This window comes from Aphelocoma coerulescens, chromosome 20 (genome assembly GCF_041296385.1).
Source record: "Aphelocoma coerulescens isolate FSJ_1873_10779 chromosome 20, UR_Acoe_1.0, whole genome shotgun sequence".
NCBI lineage: Eukaryota > Metazoa > Chordata > Aves > Passeriformes > Corvidae > Aphelocoma > Aphelocoma coerulescens.
Genome location: NC_091033.1, coordinates 10,505,958 through 10,528,189, shown reverse-complemented (window position 1 = coordinate 10,528,189; position 22,232 = coordinate 10,505,958). Strand labels below are relative to the sequence as shown.

Genomic DNA, 22,232 nt, shown 5'->3' with positions numbered 1-22,232 from the left:
GAATCAGTTAGTGCTCTTCAGATCACCCTAAAAAACCTCCAAAACCAGATGTGAACAGCCTCCAGAGCTAACAAAGCACCTCCCTAAGCTCTAAGTGCATTTCTCGGTAGTGATCTTGCAGCGTTACAGGTTTGTTAATGGTCCCTGCTGAAGTTAGGTGGCCTCAGGCATTGCATAACTGTACTAGTTTGAAAATAAACCAGTGAGAGGCACCAAGTCAGAATAACAATTTAATGGAAATTAAAGAAAAGGAAAAGAAAGTAAAAGAAAACACTGACAGAGCCAAGATACAACCTGAATCCCTATTAGGCAGGGTAGTGGTAGCAGTCTGGTGGAATGGTGGCTGCAATCCTCTGAAGTGGTGATCCTGTAGTAGAAGGGGTCTGCTCTTCCTCAGAAAGTCCAGCGGTGGCTGTGTAGCTCCTGTCCTCTGGAAATCCAGTGGAGCCCGTCCCTTTGATGCTCAGAGTCCCAGTTATATCCATGATGGGATGCTTGGTTCCTCCCTCTGGGTGGAGCATCTCACAATGAGGTAATGAGTCATGAGGCCAGGTGTTGATTAGGCTCGTTAACAGAAGATAGTCCGGAGGGAGTTATCTCTGAGTCATGCAGCAGGACAATGATGGGCCATTAACAGAAAGATAGTCTGGGGGGAGGAGGCAAGGAAAACACTGCCCCACCTGATTTCAACAGCTCATGAGGATGGTAATAGAATACACCTCAACCCAGGACATTATCCACCCCTTATTCTATTACCATCTACATCATCCCAAATCAATACCTTCTTAAACTCTAAACACACATACATATATATATATATATATATACAATGAAACCCTACACACCGTTCTCACCTAAGATTAGGTCTCCCTGTGGTACACAACGGGTTTCCCCATCTTTTTGCATTACCCACCAAGTGCAACCAGGTCCTTGAGCAAAGACAATCCCACGGATGGGTTTGCCTTTGCCTGAGGTGGGATTAATCCAAACAGTCTTTCCTAAAATACCTCTCAGGTGTACCACAGGGACTCTATCTCCATCCACTGTGTGCAAGGGTTCAGACTCGGCAGGACCAGCTCGATTGATGGACCCTCGGGTATTGACCATCCAGGTAGCCTTCGCTAAGTTCGCTTCCCAATTTTTGAAGGTTCCCCCACCAAGTGCCTTTAGGGTGGTTTTAAGTAGTCCATTGCAGCGTTCAACTTTTCCGGCAGCTGGTGCATGATAAGGAATGTGATATATCCATTCGATACCGTGTTCTCTGGCCCAGGTGTTGATGAGGCTGTTCTTAAAATGAGTCCCGTTGTCTGACTCGATCCTGTCCGGGGTGCCATGTCTCCACAGGACTTGCTTTTCCAGGCCCAAGATGGTGTTCCGGGCTGTAGCATGAGGCACAGGGTAGGTCTCCAGCCATCCAGTGGTTGCTTCAACCATGGTCAACACGTAGCGCTTGCCTTGGCGAGTTTGGGGAAGGGTGATGTAATCAACTTGCCAGGCTTCCCCATACCTGTACTTTGACCATCGTCCACCGTACCACAGAGGCTTCACCCGCTTGGCCTGTTTGATTGCAGCACAGGTCTCACAACTGTGGATGACCTGTGAGATGCTGTCCATGGTAAGGTCCACCCCTCGGTCACGGGCCCATTGGTATGTTGCATCTCTCCCCTGATGACCAGAGGCATCATGGGCCCATCGAGCTAGGAATAATTCTCCCTTGTGCTGCCAGTCCAGATCCACCTGTGATACTTTCACCTTGGCAGCTCGGTCCACCTGCTCGTTGTTGCGATGTTCTTCATTAGCCCGACTCTTGGGTACGTGTGCATCCACGTGTCGAACCTTCACGGTCAGCTTCTCTACTCGGGCGGCGATGTCCTGCCAAATCTCAGCGGCCCAGATGGGTTTCCCTCTGCGCTGCCAGTTGGCTTTTCTCCAGCGAACCAGCCATCCCCACAGAGCGTTAGCTACCATCCACGAGTCGGTGTAGAGATAAAGCCTCGGCCACTTCTCTCGTTCAGCAATATCCAAAGCCAGCTGGACGGCTTTAAGCTCTGCAACCTGACTCGATCCACCTTGTCCCTCGGTAGCTTGTGCAACTTGCCGTGTGGGGCTCCATACTGCAGCTTTCCACTTCCTGTTAGTGCCTACAATTCGGCAGGAACCATCAGTGAAGAGGGCATAACGTCTTTCAGTCTCCGGTAGCTCATTATATGGTGGGGCTTCCTCAGCACGAGTCACTTGCTCTTCCTCTTCTTCAGAAGATAATCCAAAAGTCTCACCTTCAGGCCAGTTTGTTATAATTTCCAGAATCCCAGGGCGATTCGGGTTTCCAATACGGGCACGCTGTGTGATGAGAGCAATCCATTTGCTCCATGTGGTGTCGGTGGCGTGATGCATGGCAGGAACCTTTCCCTTGAACATCCACCCCAGCACTGGTAGTCGGGGTGCCAGGAGGAGTTGTGCCTCTGTGCCGATTACCTCTGAGGCAGCTTGGACTCCTTCATAGGCGGCCAAGATTTCCTTCTCTGTGGGAGTGTAGTTAGCTTCAGATCCTCTGTAGCTTCGGCTCCAGAATCCCAGTGGTCGGCCACGAGTCTCACCAGGCACCTTCTGCCAGAGGCTCCAGGACAGACCATGGCTCCCGGCTGCAGAGTAGAGCACGTTCTTCACCTCTGGTCCTGTCCTGACTGGGCCAAGGGCTACCGCATGAGCGATTTCCTGTTTGATCTGGGCGAAGGCTTGCTGCTGTTCAGGGCCCCAGTGGAAATCGTTCTTCTTGCGGGTAACCAGGTAGAGAGGGCTCACAATCTGGCTGTACTCAGGAATGTGCATTCTCCAAAAACCTATGGCGCCTAGGAAAGCTTGTGTTTCCTTCTTACTGGTCGGTGGAGACATCGCAGTGATCTTGTTGACGACCTCGGTGGGAATCTGACGTCGTCCATCTTGCCACTTTACTCCCAGGAACTGGATCTCTTGGGCAGGTCCCTTGACTTTGCTCCTTTTGATGGCAAAGCCAGCTTCCAGGAGAATCTGGATGATTTTCTCTCCTTTCTCAAATACTTCCTTTGCTGTGTTTCCCCACACGATGATGTCGTCGATGTATTGCAGATGTTCTGGGGCCTCACCCTTTTCCAGTGCAGTTTGGATCAGTCCATGGCAAATGGTAGGACTGTGCTTCCACCCCTGGGGCAGTCGGTTCCAGGTGTATTGCACACCCCTCCAAGTGAAAGCAAACTGGGGCCTGCATTCTGCTGCCAAAGGAATGGAGAAGAAGGCGTTGGCAATGTCAATAGTGGAGTACCACTTCGCTGCTTTGGACTCCAGCTCGTACTGAAGTTCCAACATGTCCGGCACAGCAGCGCTCAATGGTGGTGTGACTTCATTCAGGCCACGGTAATCCACTGTCAGTCTCCATTCCCCGTTGGACTTACGCACTGGCCATATAGGGCTGTTGAAAGGTGAATGGGCCTTGCTGACCACCCCTTGGCTCTCCAGTTTACGAATCATCTCATGGATGGGAACCACAGAGTCTCTGTCGGTGCGGTATTGCCGACGGTGTACTGTTGCTGTGGCGATTGGTACCTGTTGTTCTTCAACTCTTAGCAGTCCCACGGCAGACGGGTCATCTGAGAGGCCAGGCAATGTACTCAGTTGTCTGATATCTTCTGTCTCCACAGCAGCTATCCCAAAAGCCCAACGATGTCCTTTTGGGTCCTTGAAATATCCATTTCTGAGATAGTCTATGCCGAGAATGCACGGGGCCTCCGGGCCAGTCACGATGGGGTGTTTCTGCCACTCGTTCCCAGTTAAACTCACTTCAGCTTCCAGTACAGTCAGCTGCTGGGATCCTCCTGTCACCCCACAAATGGAAATGGGTTCTGCTCCCACATACCTTGATGGCATCAGAGTACATTGAGCGCCTGTGTCAACCAAAGCCGTGTATTTTTGTGGGTCAGCTGTGCCAGGCCATCGGACCCACACAGTCCAAAAGACCCGATTATCCCTTTCCTCTACCTGGCTAGAGGCAGGGCCCCTCTATTCCTGGTTCTGGTGCATGTTGCTCCCTTCCGGTGAGTATGTTCCTGAGGTCCCTTCAAGAGGATCAGTCATACTGTCATTCTGGTACCGTCTGGAGTTCTGTGTGCGAGAGACCGGAGCAATGTTGACTCTAGATGCGCTTCTTGTGGTAGTTGTCCCTCTTTTTAGTTCACGTACCCTGGCTGCTAAGGAGGAGGTGGGTTTTCCATGCCACTTACTCATGTCTTCTCCATGTTCCTGAAGGAAAAACCAGAGATTACCTCGTGGCGTGTATCCTCTCTCCCTGGTTGGGGGGCGCCGGCTCCTAATGGCAGAGACTCTTGTTAGTTCTGGCGAGATGTGATAAATCTCTTCCTTAAGTTCCTTTTTCAATTTCTGATGGCCTTCTTCAACCAAGCTCCGGACTTGCTCAGCCAAAAGACTTGTTTCCACGGATGAGACATGGGTGCGAAATGGGGCTGTGACAGTGTCCTCGTAAATCCTCAGCTTGTTCACCAAGACGCCCACCCTGTCCTCGCCTTCCCTCCATTGCAGCGTTGCCAGGTAACGGGAGTATATCTCTGGTCCAAGGCGTGCGAACCTCAACCACATCTGTGATGTGCACTGGACACCATCTGGGCTCTTAGGAAATCTCTCATCTTCTGAGAAAATGATCTCCAGCACAGCCAATTCCCTCAGGCACCGGATACCTTGTTCCATTGTGCTCCATTTTCCTTGGTGTACCTGGAGGTCTTCTTTACAAAGGTACCTGTCCCTGACACTTGTAAGCAGTCGCCGCCAGAGGCTGAGGGTTTCTTGGGTTCTCCCGATCCCCTGGTCAATGACCACATCCCGGGACAGAGATCCCAGTTGCCTGGCCTCACTTCCGTCTAGAATAGTGTCATTGGCTGCAGCGTCCCAGATGCGGAGCAGCCAGGTCAGGATGGACTCATTCGTCTGGCGGGTGAATTCCCTCCGCAGGTCACGCAGCTCACCCAGGGATAGTGACCGAGTGATGATCTCTGGCTCTGCCTCTTCTGCTGGGTGCGAAGGTCCTGCTGCATCCTCGTCAGTCACTATGCGGACTGACTTGCTTTTTGATTTCTTCTTCTGCACGGGGGCAACTGCAATCGGTTTAGGCTGTTCTGGTTCAGTGATGGTTTGCGTGGGGATGCTGACAGTGCTTTTGGTTCCTTTCTCCTCTGTGTCAGTCTGCGTAGACATGGGCGCTGTTGTCTTGCGTCTGGCTTCTTTCTCCTCTGTGTCAGTCTGCGTAGACATGGATGCTGTCGTTTTGCATTTGGTTTCTTTCTCCTCTGTGTCAGTCTGCGTAGAGATGGACACTGTTGCTTTGCGTTTGGTTCCTTTTTCCTTTGTGTCAGTCTGCGTAGACATGGACGCTGTTGTTTTGCATTTGGTTTCTTTCTTCTCTGCGACAGTCTGTGCAGACATGGTGTTTGTTGCTCTGCTCTTCTTCCCTCCCTCATCCTGAGGATGCTGTGCCATAGCTCTGATTCTGAGCATGGTGTACATGGTGCAGGCTGTACAGAGAAGACAAAGCAGAACTGACAGCAAGTTTATGCTATCTTTGACATCCAGAGGGAGTTCAATATTTTCAAAAACTGCTGTGCCTGGCCTGAAAGGCTGGAAGAAACCACTCTCTACTCCTCCCACCAGGGGCTGGGTGCGATTGTTGAGGAGATCCCAGAAATAGGAGCCCAGACTAGGACAGCCAAACAAAATGGAGTATATTTTCCGAATGGCATTCATCGCCTCGCAGGTTATTATGCTATAGACATAATAAACCATTAAAGCAATTCTCATACCATTCCCTGGTTTTAACAGGAGTAATACTACAGGCAGGTAGTTCCCCATGTGAGGAAAGATATAGAGAGCAAGATACAGTACCCATGCAGACAAGCTGAGCACCATGGTGAATACAAAATTGTAATTCTGACTTTCTCTCAGAGCAGGCCCCACGTTGGGCGCCAAATTATGTACTAGTTTGAAAATAAACCAGTGAGAGGCACCAAGTCAGAATAACAATTTAATGGAAATTAAAGAAAAGGAAAAGAAAGTAAAAGAAAACACTGACAGAGCCAAGATACAACCTGAATCCCTATTAGGCAGGGTAGTGGTAGCAGTCTGGTGGAATGGTGGCTGCAATCCTCTGAAGTGGTGATCCTGTAGTAGAAGGGGTCTGCTCTTCCTCAGAAAGTCCAGCGGTGGCTGTGTAGCTCCTGTCCTCTGGAAATCCAGTGGAGCCCGTCCCTTTGATGCTCAGAGTCCCAGTTATATCCATGATGGGATGCTTGGTTCCTCCCTCTGGGTGGAGCATCTCACAATGAGGTAATGAGTCATGAGGCCAGGTGTTGATTAGGCTCGTTAACAGAAGATAGTCCGGAGGGAGTTATCTCTGAGTCATGCAGCAGGACAATGATGGGCCATTAACAGAAAGATAGTCTGGGGGGAGGAGGCAAGGAAAACACTGCCCCACCTGATTTCAACAGCTCATGAGGATGGTAATAGAATACACCTCAACCCAGGACAATAACTCACCCTGTGATGTTTTTACCTGTCCAGCACAGAGGTGGTGATGGCCTTGGGGAAATGTCCTGGGTGAGACCTGAGGAACAGCTCTGTGTTTGCAGCTGGAGTAACCCAATTTTGCTCCTGTGTCTGGTCTCCCAATCCAGCACTTCCACAGGCTCCTGGAGGAGGAGGCTGGGGCTGCCCAGCAGGGCATGAATGAGAGCTGCTCTGCCTGCCTGCTGCTCCCCCTCCTTCTCCCACCTCCTCTCTCCAAGCTCGGCCCCTCCTGCCTTGCTCCAGCTGGAGCCACAGGTTTATCTGGAGGCGAGGCATCTCTGCTCCGTAAGCTGAGACCCGGGAGGAGGAGGAGGGATCTGCTGGACCCTGGAGGAGAAAGGGTTTGGCTGGCCTGGAGGAAGGGAGAGAGGCAGAGCCTGGGCACCATGGCTGGATTCTCTGCCCTTGGGCTCCTCTCCCTGTGTCAGCTCTTGGCCACAGCATCAGCTCAGGTGAGAAACCTCATTTGTATCTCCTGCTCAAGGAAAATCCTGTAAGGGTAAAAGAGAGTGGGCTGTGTGTGTTGTACCTGTGGGGTGAAACGTGGCAATAGGCAGGTTGTTAGTCTAAAGTTTATTACTGTGCACCTGGGTTTGTATCTGTGTGGGTAGGTGTAAAAACTGTTGGTTTATATTCCTGTAAAAGTGTTGTTTTCCCATTCAGCCCTGCAATTATGAGGGAGAGAGCCTTGGAAAGGAGAGATGTGTTGATGCAAGAGAAACAGTTTTCTTTTAAAATGAAGTAACAGATTTCCAGCGAGACTGATCTGATTTGGGTCTTTATCTGAATCAGAATTTCTTACTCACTTCCTTAATCAATTTTCAAATATTACAGCATATTTAGCCCTTGCTCACTTGAGACATGAAGCTGCATTAAGCTTCCCTGTCTGGTGTTAATATTATTGTCTGGGGAAGTGACTCCTCAGTGAGTTTTTCATTGTTAGTGAGGAATTCTCGCAGCCTGGCTTGGGAATTCAGAACTCTGCTGTGAGCAGAGCTGCTTCTACAATGAAACCTTTGTTCCCTAAAGCTACAGCAAGTTGCTCTCTGGAGCCCTCTCCATACAGAAGTCATTGATTGGACCTTTCTTTCCTCCAGCCCACCTCAGACCTTTCTAAAATCCCAGATTTTTAAGCGGCATTCTGCTCAGAGAGGAGACTTTCCCTTTCTCGTCCTGTCTTCATTGGTGTCTGCCTGGCTTTGCCATCACCCCATCAGACTGCGGCTATAAATTAATTATTTCTACTGAGCACTTGGCACCTTTTCCATGGGCTTTGCCTTTCCTCCTCTGCCCAACCCAAAATGTGCCTGTAGTCAGAACAATTTCCTATACAACCAAACCCCTTTGCTGCCCAGTGACCAGCTTGGATTCCCAGTATAAGGCAGCAGTGCAAGGAGCTGGGAATGTGCTCAGGGTTTTCCAAAGAGCCTTGCACTGCTCTGGAGCAACTTTGAGCCCACCCAGGCTGGCAGGGGGTGCAGATTTTGGGTTAAGCTGTGGGACTTGGCCATTGCTTTTTGATCTAGCCCTCTAGTGTTTCTTCTGATGCAAAAATAAGCTCTTGTCTCTCACTTTTCCTCAGTCCCTTCAGAGAATTGGACCACAAGGCCCTCCTGGACCACAAGGACCCCCTGGACCATCTGGCAAGGACGGCATTGATGTGAGTGACACAGGCAGGGGCTGGCTCGGGTGAGGGGTGGAGCAGGGGCAGAGCCAACGGGGCAGAGAAGCTGCTCTTGTTCTCCAGATCTGCAGCCTCCGGACATCCTTCGGGGTGGATGGACCTGGAAAATCACTGTCCTCGCAAGAGACCTCATTCTGCAGGAGTCAGAACAGCGAGTGGAGGTGCTGAGCAGCCTCAGGTTCTTTGCAGGATCAATCCAGGGAGAGCTCAGGGGTTCGTGACCCTGCTTGCAAAGCAGAGTATTTCTCTTTTGGCACAAGGTTGAGTGCAGGGGTACGATGTGTGTGGGGTCAGTGCACATTCAGTAGTTCAGAGAGAGATTTATGTGATACTTCAGAGCACCTACATTTCTAGAGAGGCTACAAGAGACTTAAATATGCAGCACTGGACACTGCTTTTATCTTAATAGTTCTATTTCAATATTGTCATCATGGTTATCCCTCACTTTGGCACATGATGTGTCAGGATTTGGCTCGTGTGTTGGCAGACCTGAGTTTGTAGTGGCCCAAAATGAAATGGAGGGTCTTTGTTTCACCAGGCAGCTCCTTACACCTGCAGAGGGAGAAGACTACATAACCCAGGACTTAATGGAGGAGAAAATCTTGTTCTGTTACTTTTAATTGATGTTTCCATAGGTATTAAAAATATTGCTTCCATGCATCTGTTGGATAAGGACTGAACTGTGTCCTGTAGTTGGCAGTGGATAAATGAGCATCACATGGACCTTCAGCAAGACCACATCAAATGTGGAAGTCTGGGTTCCTGCTTCGATTTCCAGTTTGAGCAGCTCTTGTCTCTCTGAGCTGCTTATGGAATAGTGCAGGGGTTTTTAAAGCTCGTCTGAAGTACATTTATTGGAATTGGGCCCTTAAGCAACCTTGAAAAAATCTATTCATTCCATGCAGGTCATTTTCTTTTGGATAAGGAGGTAAAAAAAAAATGTATGAGTTCCCTGGAACATGGTGAACAAGGAGTGTTTGTGCCTGCAGTGGGGAGCTTTCCCTGCGGCTCCCTGAGCCAGGCTGGTCTGAAGAGAGAACCTCATTGATTTCCAGCTGCTCCCTCCGAGTGTCCTTTGGGCTGACAGAGACCGTTTTCCTGGGAATCTCACTCTGCTTTTGTAGTGTGAGATGTTCAGAGCTGGCACCTTGGCAGCTTCCACTGCTTTTCGTGGTGTCACAAAAGGCTTCAGGGGACACCCCAGAAGAGGGCAAAGGACACGTGTTCCTGTTTGCAGCAGTGGAGTCCCCGCAGCAGGACATTGCTGTGGCCAGCAGGCTTTGAGAAAGGCTGGCTGTGATTCTCTATGGAAGCAAAAAGAGTTTGGGAAGTATGAAGCCCTTCAGACTTCAAGTTTCAACTTCTGCAGAGAGGAAATGGGGAAGAAACCCCACAGTTGTTCAGTTCCTGCATTCCACAGGATATTTAATTCTGGAACGGCACCAGCATCGCTTCTGATTGCCCTTGGAAACAGGAGCCTGGGGAGGTGTCAGTCATGGGGACCCACACCCTTTTATCCACAACTGAAAGCTTTGGAAGGCTCCCCGTGGGACAGGATCAACTAGCAATATCTAATTAATGTGAAGAACTTAGTCCTAATAAATCAAATGGCTGAGTAAGGTGTTTAAGGTGCGAAGTCCTGCAGCCCTAGCTTTGGGCTGGAGTTCTGGCTATGCAGGAGTAGTCTCTTATTAGAACAGACTTGAGCTCCATCCCTCCTGTGGATAGAGGATGTCAGGGGCCCTGGTCAGGTGAGATGGTCTGGCTGTCCAGGGACAGGCTCCAGGATGGTTCCTGCTCTTCAACAGGCTATTGAGTCCTTTCAGGAAAGGCACAGGAGGAGGTGCTGGGCTGTGGCTGGTGTTGAGGACAGTCACGCAGCCTCCCTGCTTAAGAGCTGCCCTTTTTTGGTCAGTACACTCCAAAGAAGGATGGTATATAAAATTCAGCACTACTCTGCATGTTCCTAGTGCTGCACAGGGGGGGATCATGTGGATCCTGAGTGGCAGTGGTGTTCTGCCACTGCAGAGTGAAAACATTATTTTATTTTTCTCTTGGTGCTGAGACTTTTTTTTTAAATTGCAACAGAAAATTTTCTGCACTGTATTCCTGAACTCTGTAAGCCACTCCAGCCAGGTCATCTGGACAGGTGACTTTGGATGAGAGTGGTATGGAAGTGTTGCAGGATGTCTTTGAGCTGGGTGAGTGCTGCCGGGGTGTTCAGCAGTCTCTTACCATCAGCTGTGAGCAGTGAGAGGTGCAGAACATGCAGCTGAATTATTCAGGATATCTCCTTGGATGAACCCCATCAGCACAATTTCTCAAAGGCCCTGCTTTCATCCCTGCCTTTCAGGGGGAGCTGTAATATTAAGTCCCTCTGAAATACTTTATAATTAAAGCCTTTAACAAGCATCTTGTTTCATACTCGGTAACAAGCAAAATCTCTCTCTCCCAAGACTAGAAACAGCATGTTTTGATGGAAAGAATTAGTGACAAGTTCCTGTGAATTATTTCTGGGGATGTAATTCCCTAAATTGCTAATAAGCAATTGTCACTTTTCAGAAATCAAGGGCTTTTTTTTTCTTGCTTTCTCTCCTGGCTTGACTTGCTGAGAAAGAGTAAACTTCCTTCCCTCTGACACAGCACCAGGAGAGCATTTCCTTTTGCTGACAGCCCTTGCCTCTAATTCCTGGTGATCTGGCATTAGGGGTACAAACACTGATTAGGCTTTTGATTCAGCTCTCTGAAGTTCTGGTGCTCCTGCAGAGTCCTGCAGGGGTCCACAATGGCAGGATCAAGGTTTAAGATAGTCCCCAGCAGCCTTTGCCGCTGCTGTGACCTCGTGGTGTAGAATCCCACCATGCAGGCAAGGAAAAATGCAAGGGGCTGGCAATCCCAGGTGCTGGAGGAGGGAGCAAACCACCCCTAGTGCCATTTCCAGATGCCTTTTCATTTCAAAAGAACTGCTCCTTTCATTTCCTTGGCAGGGAACCTTCCCCAGCCATGATAGTGATAACTATTTATGGAAAAGCTGTGGGCAAAGGATACTGAAGGAGTTGCTTCAGCAAGTCAGAGCATAAAGATGCCTCTGTTCAGGGACCCTCTGGTCAGTCAGTGGTGCAGGACAGAAATCCTGAGCAGCTCCAGGCAGCCAGGCTGGAGAAATGTGCCCACAGCCTTCCCAGTAAATACAGAAACATGCTATAAATCCCACAGCTCTGCATACGCCTCCTGGCTCCTAATTACCAGCCCCATGGTAGGATGGTGTTATTTCCAGCCTTGCTCTGTTAACAACTACCCTTCTTCCACAGAGATTTTCTTCTTCCAGGGTACCAACTTGCCCCTTCCCCTCTGCTGGCCCACACTACCTCTCACAAATATTCAGTGCACTTATCCTAAAGCCAGGAGGGCTGGGTACCCTCTGGACTGGGACACAAAGTGTTTTTTTGTGGGATGAGGTGGAAACCAAGCTCCAGTCGAGCTCCTGCTGTTCAAGAATGTTTGTTTCTTTTGGGGCCTAACAATAAAATACAAATTGTTATTTGGAGTCCACACACACATTTATGAATGGCATTACAACTGGCTGAGCTGGAAGAAGTGATTAAAGACTTATAAAATACTGTCTCACAAACACCTTTAATGCTGTTCTTAGAAGTGTCTTTTTATTAGAATAGAAAAGAAATAGAGTGCTTTTGAAATATTATATGAAAATTGTGTTTAGTCCAGATTGTGCAATTGGATTAGGTAGAAATCAGTTGGGGGCTGTGCTCGTTTGCTTCTCCTGTCCAAGTTTAGTCATATGAAGAAAATCATTGCAGACAGTTTGTTCATTCTTCACTTCGTGGTAATCTCCAGCTCCTGGCAGTACCACAGCTTCATACTGTGCCCTGGAAACCTGGAGTTTACCCCTGTATCTCTCTGTGTTCCCCAGAGAGATGTTTGGAAGCTGTGACACCCATCCAGCTTCCTCTCTGCCTCATTTGCAGACAATCCCAAGTGCAAATAACTCCTAACCATATCTGGAAGAAGTCGGAGGTGGTGGGGGCACTGTTCAGGAGCACTGGTTCTCTCTGGGAGGCTGGGGATGTGGATTTCCCCAGATTTGCTCCCGTAGATGTTGGAAAAGGCTATCCAGGCTCATGCTGCTTAGGGGGTAGCAGGGTTTAGAGCATCAGCTCCGTGAGACTGAGCGTGGTAAATCTTGGAGTGGGCACAAGGAGGGATTTGAGTGCAGCTGGGAACATCATTGATGGAAAAAGTCACCAAAGAGAAGTTCAGCACTAACGCTGCCTTTTCTCTTTCCTCTAGGGAGAGCCAGGCCCTCCTGGTTTGCCAGGTCCACCAGTAAGTATTTCCTGCTTGGTATCGACTTGTCCATCCTTCTGAGAGGATGCAGGGCACGAGCTGGCACTTACAGCCTCACTTTCCTCTTCATCTGCCATAGAATTCCCGGGAGCAGGGATGCTCAGCGCTGCCCCAGGGGACAAACACAACCTCCTGCTTCAGTGCTATCAGTGAAATAAAATGAAAATTAAATTAATGAATGAAACAAGTGAGATAAAGCTTGTGCATCACCTGTATAATGAAATTATTGGCAGCAAGCCACATCACATGGTTATTTCTGGCACTGCTCTGAGTCTGCTTCAGCTGCTCAGTCTGCCAAGGGGTGCTTAGAATTGTACCAGGTGGCAGAGCCCTTTGCTTTGGTCACGTACTGCATCCCTTCCTACCCCTTACTACAACAGCTTGTGAGCATGTGGGAATGAGCCAGAGCACTGAAATTTAGGATTTCGATATGGATTCATAACAAGATTTGCCTCTCTTCATGGGATTCTCCCACATTGCATGGTGTAAAATCAACACGTCAACAAATGAGCTTCCATCCTTGCACCCGTGCCACGCTTCTGTTGCTATGCTGTTATAATAATTGACTGTTTACCTCATGTAGGGGCCAAAAGGTGCACCAGGGAAGCCTGGAGCTGCAGGTGAAGCTGGGCTGCCTGGCCTTCCTGGAGTGGATGTGAGTATTTTGTCATCTTCTCGTAGGTCTTTTAAATCTTTCACATAGGCAGGAGTGTTTTCCTGATGTGTCTCCTCAACTTTCTCTGTGCCTACTGGGGAAGGAATGTGAGTCCTGGACTTACATGCATGTCTTGCATATCAGGAGAAATAGAAGGAGAAGCATTTCTTGGCTGAATCGAGAAATATGAGAACAGTTTTGAGGTGTTTTGCTGACAGGATGGCACTCTCTTGATCTTTTGGTTTGTTTTTTTTTACAGGGTTTAATAGGAACTGATGGCCCACCTGGCCCAAATGGGCCTCCAGGAGACCGTGTGAGTACCCCATTAGATCCTAAGACCCTTTAAATGGTCATTGCCACTGATTGTAGTGATGATTTTCACTTTCTGCTGTAAATTGGTGATATTCAAGTGTTGATTTTCATGTAAACTCTTGCAAAATACTTGGATCCTTGAAATGCAGCCCCAGGTGGCTTCTCATTCAGCAGGGCATGAGATCCACCTTTCTTTCACACAACTTTGAACCTGCTTGGGTTGCCTCAGTGGTGGCTGTACTGGGGATATTTCAAGTATCCAAAAAGTTTCTTGAAGCAGTTGAGAGATTTAATTATGAAGTTTATCAAAGTGAAGTTATTTTGGCCTTTATTTGCAGTCTGAGCTGGCAGATCTGTGTTGTTTATAATTAATGCTACTGTGTATTAATTGTTTAAACTTTTGCCTTTTCTTATTTCTGGAGCTGTCCATATGATTGCATTATTAGTTGCCATAGTGTTCCCCAGGCAGCCTAGCAAGAAATAAGAATTGTTTCTGTTTCCTGCATATTCCAGCTCTGCTGAAGGGCACCACAGGGACAGGGAAACAACTGCCAGAGATGTTACAGATGTCCTTCAGATCATCCCCAGTCATCACCCATGCTTAAGCCTCCCTGTGACATTAAAGAATAACAATTAATGAGCCACTCAGCACAGACTGTGATCCAGCATGGCTATTCTCCTGTCTCCCAGATGGGAATATAAGGCTTGTATCCACAGCTGGCTTGCTGGCCTTTTGGACTGGGGGCTGCAGTGATGGGCTGGATTTTTGTAACATGTTCAGTATATCCCAATAATCCACTTGTTGCCCCAAGGACTTGCTCAAATCTAAAAAAATCTGTGAGTTATATAAAGGGATGAGTGGTACAGCCATGTATTTTAGAGCTGTTCTTCTTCCTTTCCCATGTGACAGGCAAAGTTTGAGTGGCCACTGGGAAAGTCGAGTGGCAGGGCCCGGACATCCTGGTCACAGCTCCGGACATCCTGGTCACAGCTCCCAGCCTCTGTCCATCACCACCACCCTAAATCCCCCTCCTTTTCTCTCCCTTGTGCCCTTCTTTCTCCCCAGAGATCCAGGGCTGTACAATCCTGGCCACTCTCAGACATTCTGTGGGAAGAGTCCAGCACTGTCTGGGAACGGATCCCTGATTTTTAGACTAGGACAGCTCAGGACCACCCATGGAAGGCTGTGAGCAGCTCTGTGCCCTGTTTTGTGCTGGGTGGCAGTGCCTGCCCATGCCCACGTTAGCTCACAGCTCCTGCCTTGCAGGGTAATTGAGCAGATAATTTCTGGGCAGCAGAATTTCCTCTCTGGCTGCTGGGTAGGAGCCCCCAGACAGAGCTGCCCTGGCTGCACGCTCGGGTTTGCTGTGCTTTCCCACATCCTGTAACTCGGTCTGGCAGCATGGGGCAAACCTGGGACCCCTCGTCATTTATGGCAGCTTTTCAAGGTCAGTGGTCCATCTGGGAAATTGTTTTAATTGGTCTAATAAAAACCTGGGAAAAGGGAAAAAACTTCTAAAAGCTTTAGCACTCTAAGTGAACAGCATTGTTGGTCTGACTCTTTTTTTTCTCCCTATCTTTTATATTTTAGTCTTGCAGGACTCACTGAAATAAGCTGTCTACTTATTGTTGTGCGTTTGAATTCATGCTTAACACTCTGTTTTCTTCTAAAAAAGCTTAGTTTTTTGAACTGGAGTGTCTGAGAGCAAAGCTTTTTAGTGTAGGGAAGTGGGCTCATGGAGTTTTCAGTAATACTTTATTGCCAAACATTTCCAAAAGGATTTTTATCCTAAATATCTCCCGCTGCTCTCACCATCAATTAGCTTTTCTCCTGGTTCTGCTTACAGACTGATTAGATCAGGCCTACTTGTTTTTTCAATGTTAAAAACCCTTTATTTTCAGCTGGGCTTGAGTTGGGTTCTGACCTCTGTGTTAGTTACTGGTGTCCTTCACTGCTAAGTTCTCAAAAACCATTTTGAATTTTGTTGCTTTACACTGAAAGCAATAAGGAGAACATAATTATTCACTTCTATTTATGAATGTCATAATAATCAAGTATTTTCTACGCTCCATAATTGTCTATTCACAGAGTAAATTACTATAAAATGAAAAATTATGGTGTTACTGTTTTCTAATCAAAAGAGGAAGAACATTGTTACCAGGAGAGTGAGTCAAGTCAGACAATGTTATTAAAATTGAGATGTAAATTAGAGTCTCTCCTTTACACTTACTGCAGTAGCATCAGCTCATTCAGGCACTTGATAATCTCTTACCTTACCAGGAATGTTCACTGCTGCATTCTGCACCTTACACTCTTCAAGATATCAAAATTAGGGAGTGTAAAGTAACAGCATTTAGCATTTTGGGTGCTCTGCCAACTTTCTGGCCTGTTGGTCAAAGCAGAAAGGGGCGATGCAGCTGCTTCAGAATTAGGGTGCAAGTCAGGAGGTGCCAGGAATTCAGTGTTTTCCCTGCAGGAGGAGATCCCAGCTTGCCCCTTACAACCATCAGTAGTGGTAAGGATTTTCAGCCTGAAGAAAAAAGTGAGTGGAGGCAGAGCAGAGTAACCTGCAGCAAGAGAAATGAATGAGCTGACATTCACAGCATGGCTGATTTTTATTGGATTACAGTCCCTTGCTCACAAGACCTCTCCTAACGAGGCCTTGGGTCCTCCGTGTCTTTCTCCTTAAGCTGAGCAAGGGAAAACATTTCTAATCTTTGGTGCACAGAACATGAGGAGAGGGCAGGCCTGGGGTCACAGTGAGCAGCTGTGTGTGCTGGGATGTTCTCCAGGTCTGCCCATCCACCTTGTTCTAGGGGCAGACACCGTTTAATTCCAGCTCAGGACATCATCCTCGAGATGTTTCTGTGCAGCATTTTGGGGATGTTTGGAAAAGAGGTTTGGACTGGGGAGAGGCCATGGAAGCTTTGTCCCTGTGCAAGGAGATGTCCCTGCTTTGACCCTGGTCCAGTGGAAGGTGTCCCTGCTCATGGCACGGGGGTGGAACAAGGTGGTCTTGAAGGTCCCTTCCAACCCAGACCATTCTGGGATTCTGCTTCAGAATGATCATCCCTGATTAATTTTACATCCTGCTGGCCAGCTGGCAGCTTTGCAGTGCAGCAAAGGGGTTAAGGAGGTCTCTGTCTTCTTCTCTTTAGTCAAGCAGGAAGTTCACAACTTCAAGGGTGACTTACTTCTAGTCTAAGCCATGAGATCACCAAGCTCCAGTCAAGCCTATGAGTAGGAATGCAAACTGGGAAAAGGAGACTGGGAATTTGCTAAGGAGGTTAGTGAAGAAACAGAAGCTGCCAAATCTTCGGCTTTGCTTGAAAGGGAAATGGATGAATTAATAAAATTCACTAGAATAAGTCCAAAATTTGTTAACAGTTTTAGAAAACTTAGTCATTGGATCTACAATACGAATGTATTATGAATGAGAATATTTCAAGTAGATAAAAGTCAAGTTATGAACATTTAGATATTCATGGAGGATATTTAGATATTCGTCTGATGCCAGCTGGGATTTCCAGGGTAATTATCCATAAGTTTTTGTCCTTATATGTGTGAATTCAGCTGAGCATCTCCAGTTGTGTCCTGTTTCTGCAAGACACTGCTGGAGTTTCCAAGGAGAGCAGGCCTTGGTGACTCCCCATATGGAGGTTTCTCTTCTATCCCTGCTAATTTTTATCCTGTTTTATTCCCATAGGGTGCCTTAGGACCTGCTGGGCCACCCGGACCAGCTGTAAGTACCTCCCAGAACAGCACATGTGATGAAAGTGTGCAATATTATGCCAAAACCACCACCAAGAGAGGATGGGAAGCTTTGTTTCCCAAACAAAGGGATCAAACTCTGAATGAGTGAATATGTTGTTTGAAATGTTTAAATATGTATGTGTGACCTGTTCTGGTAACACAGGACCTGTTTTGAGTCTTTGAGGTGCTGTAAAAGCAAACCAGCTTGGGATACAGACTGACATACCAAATGCTATTAGAATCATTAGACATTACCTAATGTCTATCAGAATTAAAAGGAAAAGAAAAAGGAGAAATAGATAAACTGGAATGTTGTCTTCCTCTCCATGTCTCCTCTTGTGTCAGCACACATCACTTTTCCTACCAACATCTTGTAGGTAACAGCAATGGAAAGGGAATACAAATTATTGGAGGCAACAAGAGGATTCATCAAGACTCTGCTCTGATTGAAAATTATAATAATTAGGGGCAAGGGAGTGATAAGAAAACTTAGAACAAAAAAAAAAATCAGCAGTGTTTTCCGAGGTTTTCTTTTCTTCCTGTATGTTCAGTTTCTGAGTGATCTTTTACTGTTTCAAATGTTGTTTCCAGGGAAAAGGACTGCCAGGACCTCCAGTAAGTAATAAGAATATTTTTTTCAAAACAAAGTTATAAATTAAGATTCTGATTTTATTGGATACCCTGAGTGTTACAAACCCACTCCAGGCCTCAGCTCCTTCTACTGTGCCAGGCAGAGGGACTTGGAGCCCTGCAGATCATCAGCCTTGTGGGATTTTTATCCTTGCCCCCACGCTGGGGAAGCTGGCTCTGGTTTAAACACAAGGCACAGCAGCCTTGTAAACACTGGAAGTTTTTGGGGCAGCTTTTGTTTGGTGGGTTCCTGCGAGCTGCCCTGTGCCTGAGGGATGCAGACTGGCAGTGTATTCCAGGGGCACGTGGAGTAAAAAACAAGATGTGCCTTGGGAAGCTGGTGGTCTGGTGCAGGATGGAGCTCCTCAGGGGGAGTGGGCAAATGGGGACAGCCAGCAGCCTGGGCTTTGGGGTGTCATGATGTAAAAGCTCTTCTCTCTGCTCAACAGGGGCCCCCAGGACCCAGTGGGCGCCCAGGTGGACACGGATTTCGGGGTCCTTCTGTGAGTTTCTCCTACCATTTAATCCCCATTTACTGAATGTGCCACAACCACAGAAGAATGAGTTTCATTTTTGTCTCTTGCCTCACTCTGAGGAGATATTTCCCTTTGCATTTACACTGAAAGGGAATTCTTACTATTTTTCTCTCTTTTTAGGGACCTTTTGGTCTGCCAGGATTCCCAGGGCCTCCTGGACCACCTGGGCCTCCCGTAAGTTGAGACTTGCAAACAAATGTGAGAAAATTCCTGGGGGGAGTCTGGAATTTTCTTCTTGCTGCACCTTTTATTTGCTGCCACTGCCACGAGCATTCAGCAGGGCATAAACACCGTGCCCTGAGAAGAGCAGGGACTTTTCCCTGGCTGCACTTGGATGTGTTGATGATCTCCTGTTTGTTATTTGCACTCTCTGTGAGGAGGGACCCGATGACACCGCACCTTTATGGCACACAGAGCACGGGGTGGGCTGCTTGTTCTCTCAGGGAAAGTTTTTGTGCTTGCATGGATCATGATCTGTTCTTGTAGGACCAGCAAGTGGGGCTTGCAATCAAGTCCCTGCTTTGGGTTTGCTGTGCCCTCTCTGGAGTGTTGAATAGTGGGATTGGGACGTCTTTCCCAAGGAGTTTTCCCCAGGCCAGGAGGAAGCCAGGCACAGCTGCTCTCTACTTGCTGCTTTCATCACCTAAGGCCCAAGACTCTTCCCCAGCCCAGCTGTGCCTCTCCAGGGGATGGTTACACCCCTGATGTGTCTGGTTTTGAGGACTGGTGCAGCTCATAACACTCCAGGGGCAGCACTTTAGACTGTGGGGCTGAGTATGTGCCTTGTGCTGATCTAGCTGAGCTGGCTCTGTAAGAATCATCCTAGAAACTGTGTTTCCTCCTTGTGTTTGCCCTGTATTTAAAAGCCACCATTCCCTGAATTGCAGGGTCTTCCAGGCGCCCTTCCCGATGGCGGCGGGGACCTTCAGGTGGGTTTTTCTTTATGTAGCATGAAAATGTGCTTTGGTTTAATCCCTGATGTGACTTTTGCTTGGCACAGCTGGGGGAGTGTCAGAGCATTTAACATGCGCTGTTTAGACCTGCAGATGTGGGTTTAAACCACCTTACCAGGATGCAGAAGAGTGGAGGGGTGTTTCCTGGGCTGAAATATTTTTTGAGGAGGTAGATGTGCACTGGCACAGGTTGCCCAGAGAAGCTGTGGTTGCCCCATCCCTGGAAGTGTTCAAGGCCAGGTTGGTTGGGGCTTGGAGCAACCAGGTGTCCCTGCCCATGGCTGGGTGTGGAATGTGACAAGATTTAACTTCCCTTCCAACCCAAACCATCCTGTGATTCCAGTGCTGGTGTTGTCCTTGATTTTTTCTTCCCAAAATGCACATTTTGCATACATTCTTCAGGTGCTAAACAACTTCAGCTTTTGGTAAAAGACAACAGCTTTTCATGCTTCCAATCCTGCCTTGTGACAGGAAAGGCTGTGAGTGTAGCACTGTTTATTTCCAGGGATGGTGGCACCGGGTTCCTGTGGACATCTGCTTTGTTTAGGCTTCCTTCCTTAGGAGAAAGCCTTGATCCCTTTCTTTCAGGGGAACGAAAGGAGTGCTAAGTCCACGAACGATGGAAGTGACATTTGCAGATTTCACAGCTGTTGTTGTGACAGCTTCTTTGGTTTTCTAATTGGCATGCCCCAAAAAAAGCTCCGAGTCAGTTTAGACTGCCTTATGGCACATCACATGGGAGTTAATAGGAAATTAGGTTATTTCTGCACGTTTAATTTAAGTTACCCTGTGGAATATACTAGAAAATTAAATTTTTGCTACAGAGGTGCTGCCTGAAGTTGTATTAAAAGAAAAAAAAAAAACCAACAAACAAACAAATTAAGAGCTATTTGTAAAGATTCAAGAGTATGGCCTTTTCCTCATTAAATTTCCATGCATATTCTGATTTGTTCCCAGTGAAGCTGACGTTCCCACCAGGGGCTCTGCCAGCCCTAGACATCTGCAGATATCAGTTTATAGGTATTGGTTTTTTATTGGTGCTCTTCTATTAACTCTGATGCCTGTCCTTGCTCCACTTAAGGAGCTGGCTAAAGGAAATCAATAGGGATCAATTAATGCAGAGGATTAAATATGGTCCTAATGATTTACAAAGAAACTGATCCAGCTGCACTGGGAAACTTGGGTTCTTGGGCATTTTGAACTGTGGACACTGTCAGCCTTCAGAAAGTCTCACAATCCCTGTTTAAAGTGGAGCAGGCCATTCATAAATCATTATTTTGTGGGATACCAGGACCTCCAGGACCCCTTTCCATAGGGAGATGTTGGTCAATCCATGATGCCACGATTCCATTAGATTTAGTGGATTTAGAGCCAAAATCCACATGACTTTTCACCTAATGGATGCAAGCAGCCTCCCTGGGTGTGCTGTGTGCCTGTTAAACCAAAGTGTTTCTGTTCCCTGCAGTGCCCAGCTCTGTGCCCACCAGGCCCCCCAGGCCCCCCAGGAATGCCAGGCTTCAAGGTAAGGAAACATCACCTGCAATACAAGGATCTGTCCCCCAAAATAAACACCACTATGAACCCCTGGGATTAAATTGTATCCACAGTCCATGTCTCCTGTAGGCTCCACACCTCCCAAACCAGCCATGCATTTGCATTTATTCCAAATGACATTTAACCCTTGGCATAGATTAAAACCGCCTGCAAGCCCAGTGGGGCAGAGCTGGTGGACAGGAACAAACAGGGGCAGCAGTTCAGGGCTGCCTCAAGAACCAGGTGCTGCCTTTCCAGGCCTGGAAAAACCTCACAACTTCTTAAACTGCAAAACGTAACTTACATAATTAATATAATGTAATTTAGTTGCTGTTTTTATAGCCAGTGTAGTACCAGGTAGGTTTATGTTTAGTTGTTGGGCTCTGGTATATAAATTCAAGGTTTCCACCCTCAGGAGTTAAAAGTCTCCTCCTCTGTCCCTTCTCTGGTTCACATGAAGTCTGTGCAGTTATGGATTCAGCAGTGAGACAAAGTAAAAAGTGACTCAAGGTCTTTTAGCAGGATTTAGAAGTTGGCAGTGAGTGGGAGAGCTCCTAGGGAATGCTCTCAATTCCTCCTGAACTGACCTTTCTCAGGTCTGCTTGGTCTCTGTGCTGAGTCATAAATATCATTACAAATACAAGATGTTTAGGACATAACTGCTCAAAATTCATAGCTCATGAAAAGGAAAACCCTGTGAAACTCTCCAATTATGATGCAAATGATGCACAGGACCTTTGTTGTGGTGAGGAATAACATCTGCCATGGCTGAAATCAGGCTGGGTCTCTCCCATGTAATAGGAAGAGAGCCAAGACACAAACTGAATCAGAGCTTATATAAAAGCTTTCAGTGGGACATGGATTTCTTTGCAAGCTTGATGATGCAGACATTAAAGATGACCTAAAAAGGGAGGTAAAAGATGCAGAATGGGGTTTTCAGAAGTGACTCATCCCCATTTTTAGGGGTGATGGGAACTGAGTTCTGGTCCCTGATCTGTATTTGAGAATTGCATCCAGATCATGAGCTTAGTCCAGTGCAAGTCACTCTGGAAAACCAAATCTGGGCATTTCCTGAAACTACATCAATTCTGACACTGGTACCTGGATAACCTCCCCCAGGAGGGATCTCCATTCACCTGGATACAGCACACCTACAGATTGTTTTCCTTGTAAGTCATTTGGGATGTGGGGGTTTAGGTTTCCCAGC

At 47.6% G+C, this 22,232-nt stretch overlaps 1 protein-coding gene across 1 annotated transcript in view; it reads left to right on the top strand.

The window, feature by feature from the left end:
- The first annotated feature begins 6,989 nt into the window (after positions 1–6,989).
- The window catches only part of COL9A3 (collagen type IX alpha 3 chain), a 34,148-nt gene continuing 18,905 nt past the window's right edge, over positions 6,990–22,232 (top strand). The window contains exons 1-11 of the mRNA XM_069034566.1: positions 6,990–7,055; positions 8,195–8,263; positions 12,596–12,631; positions 13,236–13,307; positions 13,567–13,620; positions 17,327–17,362; positions 17,965–17,988; positions 18,453–18,506; positions 18,660–18,713; positions 19,427–19,468; positions 20,958–21,014. Coding sequence (XP_068890667.1) covers positions 6,990–7,055; positions 8,195–8,263; positions 12,596–12,631; positions 13,236–13,307; positions 13,567–13,620; positions 17,327–17,362; positions 17,965–17,988; positions 18,453–18,506; positions 18,660–18,713; positions 19,427–19,468; positions 20,958–21,014 — 564 coding nt within the window. The remainder of the gene's footprint in view (positions 7,056–8,194; positions 8,264–12,595; positions 12,632–13,235; positions 13,308–13,566; positions 13,621–17,326; positions 17,363–17,964; positions 17,989–18,452; positions 18,507–18,659; positions 18,714–19,426; positions 19,469–20,957; positions 21,015–22,232) is intronic.